At 68.3% G+C, this 4,742-nt stretch overlaps 1 protein-coding gene across 1 annotated transcript; it reads left to right on the top strand.

Annotated features, from left to right (window-relative positions):
• Positions 1-1,670: 1,670 nt before the first annotated feature.
• On the top strand, positions 1,671-3,195 carry SOX12 (SRY-box transcription factor 12). Its single transcript, XM_059480850.1, has one exon. It carries the CDS (start codon positions 1,671-1,673, stop codon positions 2,568-2,570), a length of 900 nt encoding a protein of 299 aa, XP_059336833.1. The 3' UTR covers positions 2,571-3,195.
• The last annotated feature ends 1,547 nt before the right edge of the window (positions 3,196-4,742 follow it).

Raw genomic sequence — 4,742 nt, 5'->3', positions numbered from 1 at the left:
AGCCCGCGGTCTCCGGAGCAACAGCCCCGCCGCCGCTGCCCCATTGGTGCCGCCCAGCGGAGGGGGCGGGGCGTGACCGGGAGGGGCGTGGCCCCACCCACGGCACCGGGGAGCCGCGTGTCCGCCTCGTGGGCTGCGCGTTCCCCGCCCGGCGCTCCCGTCCCCGCCGGGGGCCGACCCACGGGGAGATAACGCGCTGCAATGAGTGGCGGGGACGCGAAGGCGTCGGTGTTACCACAACGCGTGGCGCGAGCGCTGCCAGCCCTAGCGAGCGCCCGGGGACTGTTCCGGGCCGGGGCTCTGCCCGGATGACCGGGAGCAGTGGGCGTCCCGGGAGCCCGGTGGGCCGGCAGGGCAGGGTTCAAGCGCATATTCCGGGGTGATACGCGGTGCTCCGGCCGGTCACACCCGTGCACAGGCTCCCGGCGAACCGCGAGGGGCGGGGGTGCTCCCGAGGGTGTGGATGTCAGGGTCACCGGGGACATCGGGGTGCCTAAACCGGGGGAGCGGCGGGTTACTGGCAGGAGCTGGAGCATCCTCGGGTGCGTGCCTGAGGGCGCAGAGCGGTACCGGCGTACCGGGATGCTTGTCTGAAGGTACCGGGTGTCACCGTGGGTGACTGCTCGGGTCGGGGTACTGGGGACTGCCGGGTTGCCTTTGGGCGGTATCCGGGATCGGTGTGCCCGGTTACCAGGGGGTAGCGGGGCGTGCCGTGTCTAGCGGGGGGTACCGGGGAGTACCGGGGTACCGGGGCGTGCCGGGTAGCCGGGCGGTACCGGGGGTACCGGGGCGTGCCGCGCTGCCATTCTCTCCAGCAACCCCTCTCGGCGGGCGCCCATTGGCTGAGCGGGATCTGCCCCCCCGCCCTGCAGCCAATGGGCGGCGGGGGGCGGGGCCGCCCATTGACAGACCCGGCGCGGCGGTGTTTACCGGGGGCGGCGGGGGCGGGGCGCCCGTGTCTATAAGAGCGGCACCGGGGGGCGTGCGGCTCCCGGGCTGCCCGCACCGCCCCCGCGCACCCCCGACCCGCACTTGGACCTGCCGCAACCACCCTACACCATTCCCGACCGAAGCATCTGCCGACTTAACCGGGGAGGCATCACCGGGGCGGCGGGGAGAGGAGCAACCCCGGGGCGGAGCCCTCACGGCGTGCAGCATCCCCCGAGCCGCTACAGAGCATCTCGGAACATCCTCGAGCCGGCGGCGAACATCCCCGGGTTGGTGTGGAGCATCCCCGAGACGGTACAGGGCATCCCGAAGCATCCTCAGACCGGTACCGAGCATCTTCGAGGTGCTACAGAGCATCCTCAGACCGGTACCGAGCATCCTCGAGGTGCTACAGAGCATTCCGGAGCATCCTCGGACCGGCGGAGAACATTCCGGGACAGAACCGCTGCAGAGCATCTCCGAGCCGGAGACCACCGGGCCATCCCGGGGCCCTTCCGGAGCATCTCCGCGGCCGCCGCCCCGGCGGAGCCGGCCCCGCCGTGCGCCCCCGGGCCTCGTCGCGGCCGCCTGCGCCCCGCCCCGCCGCCGCCCGCTCCGCACAATGGGGGCGGCGCGGCGCGGCGCGTAGCGGCGGGCGGGGAGGCGGCGGCGGCGGGCAGGGAGGCGACGGCGGGAGGGGAGGAGGAAGAGGCGGAGGGGGCGGCGGGATACCCGGCTCCGGGATGGTGCAGCGCGGCCCGCGGGGCCGGGGCGCGGAGGCTCGGCGGGAGCCCTGCGCCCCGCTGCCCGCCCGTGACACCGAGCCCGCCTGGTGCAAGACGCCGAGCGGGCACATCAAGCGGCCCATGAACGCCTTCATGGTGTGGTCCCAGCACGAGCGCCGCAAGATCATGGACCAGTGGCCCGACATGCACAACGCCGAGATCTCCAAGCGCCTGGGCCGGCGCTGGCAGCTCCTCCACGACTCCGAGAAGATCCCCTTTGTCAGGGAGGCCGAGCGCCTGCGCCTCAAGCACATGGCTGACTACCCCGACTACAAGTACCGGCCTCGGAAAAAGGGCAAGGTGGGCACCGGAGCAGCCCGCCCGCGGCTCCCAGTGAAGATCAAGCCCTCGGTGTTGGGCCGTGTCTCTGGCAGCCGCAGGCAGCCCGCCAAGCTGCCCGCCGGCCCCGACACCCCGCAGGAGCCCGCAGCAGAGGTGCCCGCTGAGGACAGCCCTGTGGTGCCTGGCACGGCTGCCTGGCACCCGGCACCCGACGGGGAGCAGAGCCCCCAGGAGCCCCCTGCACCCCTGAGCCCTACCACACCCTGCCCGGAGCCAGGGCGGTCCCCAGAGAGCGGGTCCCCCTCTCCCATGTCGGCTGGGTCCCCTCCCTCTTCCTTCAGCTCTTCTGACGAGGAGCTGGAGGAGGAGCTGCTGGGGATCATGCCCGGGCGGGCGCCTGCCAGTGCCACCTGTGGTGCCCTGGACTGGTCCGTCTTCGACAAGGACCACGACCTCTACCCGCGGGGAGGCTCCTCGCACTTCGAGTTCCCGGACTATTGCACGCCCGAGGTGACGGAGATGATAGCAGGGGACTGGCTCATGTCCAGCATCTCAGACTTGGTCTTTACCTACTGAGTCCCACGCTCTGCAGGTAACACTCATTTTTATTTTCACCCACAATCAGGTCATATCAAAAAAACAACCCAGGAAAAAAAAAAAAAAACAAAAAACAAAAAAACAAACCGAAACCAGCTGTTTACATGCAGGAATCAGGTATTTTGCCTTGAAGCTGCTGGAAGGCAGAGCCCCTGCTCCCCCCATCCCCTGGCACACACCCATTCTCCATCCGTCTGTCTGTCCGGCTCTCGCCTCGTGCCCGCAGGACGCATGGCCGCCCGCTGCGGTTACTTGCCCGTGAAATGCATCTCATCGGGTTTTCATTGTCACACCCGGCCGCTTTCCCCCACGGCCCCGGCGCTGACAGCCATGGCTGCTCCCGGCCGCTCCCGTCTGTGCCAGCACCGTGTGCCCTCCCGCTCTCCAGGAAGCAGGAGCATCCACGCCACCCCAGCTCTCGGTGCCCGCCCCACCTTCCCCATCCCTCGGAGAATGGCTGATTCCGTTTGCTTTTTGACTGCATTGAACGCATGGCTTCAATTTTCTCCTCTTCCTCTTTGCAGCCCTTGGGGAGGGATGCCGAGCCATGCCAAACTGTCCCTTCCCAACTCCCTGTTTTGTGAGGGGTCCCTGGTTTGGGGGTGCAGTGTCCCACAGCAGTGACTCGTTCCCGGTGGCGTGTGCTCCGCGCCACTCGCTTTGGGAAGAGTGAAGTTGCGCACACGTGACGAGCACGTGGGCGCGGGAGGCTGTGCTGTTTCTCTCGCCAGGCAGTTGTGCAGGGAAAGCTGTGCCACCGAGGGGAACCCCTGTCCGAAGTCACCCCGAAATTGTGCGGGGACCAGCCCTTCACTAAGCAGCCAGCCCTCATTTTAACCTTGGAGCCCGTGCAGGACCTGCTGCTGTGGGCTGGCTGACCTTGAACGGCAGAGCCGGGTTTCACCGTGCCCAGCCGGGTGTCACTGTGCCCAGCCGTGGCACCTGGTGCTGCCGGGATGGCAGGGAGCAGCGTGGAGGGGCTGGGTGGCAGCGAAGGGCAGCTGTGGGAAATCTGCCTTAAGAAACCACCCAAAGTGGTCCAAGAGCAGCTGCAGCCGGTGCTGGTGGGCGTGTGGGTGATGCTCTGGCACAGAGCTCCTCCACACAGCACCGCGCTGGGCTCCGCTGCCAGCCACGCCAAGAGCAGGGAGATGCTGGCAGGGAAGATGCTGCTGCAGCGGCTCCTCCAGCTGGGATTTTCTTTGCTTTTCCTAATGGCTCCTTCCTGCGCCAGCCGCCTCCTCCCACTGCCGGGAGCACGTGGCTGCAGTGCTGGCTCGGCAGCTGCCGCAGGCTGTGCTTGGGGGGCAGGGGCTGCGCTCTGGTACAGCTGTGCTGGGTGGGGACCCCACACATCCCCGGGGACGCGGTCATGGTTTGGGCTGGCAGCGTCTGCAAGAGCTGGACTGGGCTCGGCAGCAATCGCTGCTTGAAGCAGCCCCTGCAGTCCCCCACGGCCTCGATTCCCCAGGGACTCTGGATTTGTGGGGGCCCCTCGGATCCTTCCCTGCCAGTGGGGTGCTGGCAGCAGCAGAGCACCCGCTGCTTGGGGCTCTGCCTCCCTGTTTTGGGGCTGCCGGTTCCCCCAGTCACAGGCCACCCCGTGCCTGCCTCTTGCTGGCAGGCTGGACCGAGCCGTGACCAGGGGAAGGACATCCCTCCCTCCCTTGTTCTGGCATCCCCCGAGGGTGCCTCGGAGTAGGTGCCTGGCCCTGCTGCTGGAGCTGCTGCTGGCCCTGGCTCAGCCGTGGGGATGGGCCCTGCAGCGCAGGGAGAGGTGTGTCCCTGGGCCCTTTGCAGGGATGTTTGATGCCCCCAGCCCAGTCCCTGGGGACCCCTCGAGGCCCCCCGCGATGGTCAGCCATCAGCAGTGTAGATGTGTCGGTGTGTAGCGGTAGCTGTGCGTGTGTGTTGGCATTAGCCACGGTGTTTCGGTACCCCCGTGCGGGTGCCAGCCTGCGGAGCCAGGCGGGCATCACGCATCAGACACGTGTTCCCTGGATAGAGCGCGTCCTCTTCTCTGCGTCCCCTCCCTCCCCGGCCGTCCCCCACCGGATCCAGTCCCGCCCCCAAAGGTGGAAAAGCCAAATAAGCGCCGGGACAGCCGTGATTCTGGCAGCCTGCTCCCGCCTCACCGCCGCCTCGGGGGGA

This window comes from Ammospiza nelsoni, chromosome 12, assembly GCF_027579445.1.
Source record: "Ammospiza nelsoni isolate bAmmNel1 chromosome 12, bAmmNel1.pri, whole genome shotgun sequence".
Lineage (NCBI taxonomy): Eukaryota > Metazoa > Chordata > Aves > Passeriformes > Passerellidae > Ammospiza > Ammospiza nelsoni.
This window is presented reverse-complemented; position numbering and strand designations above follow the sequence as displayed.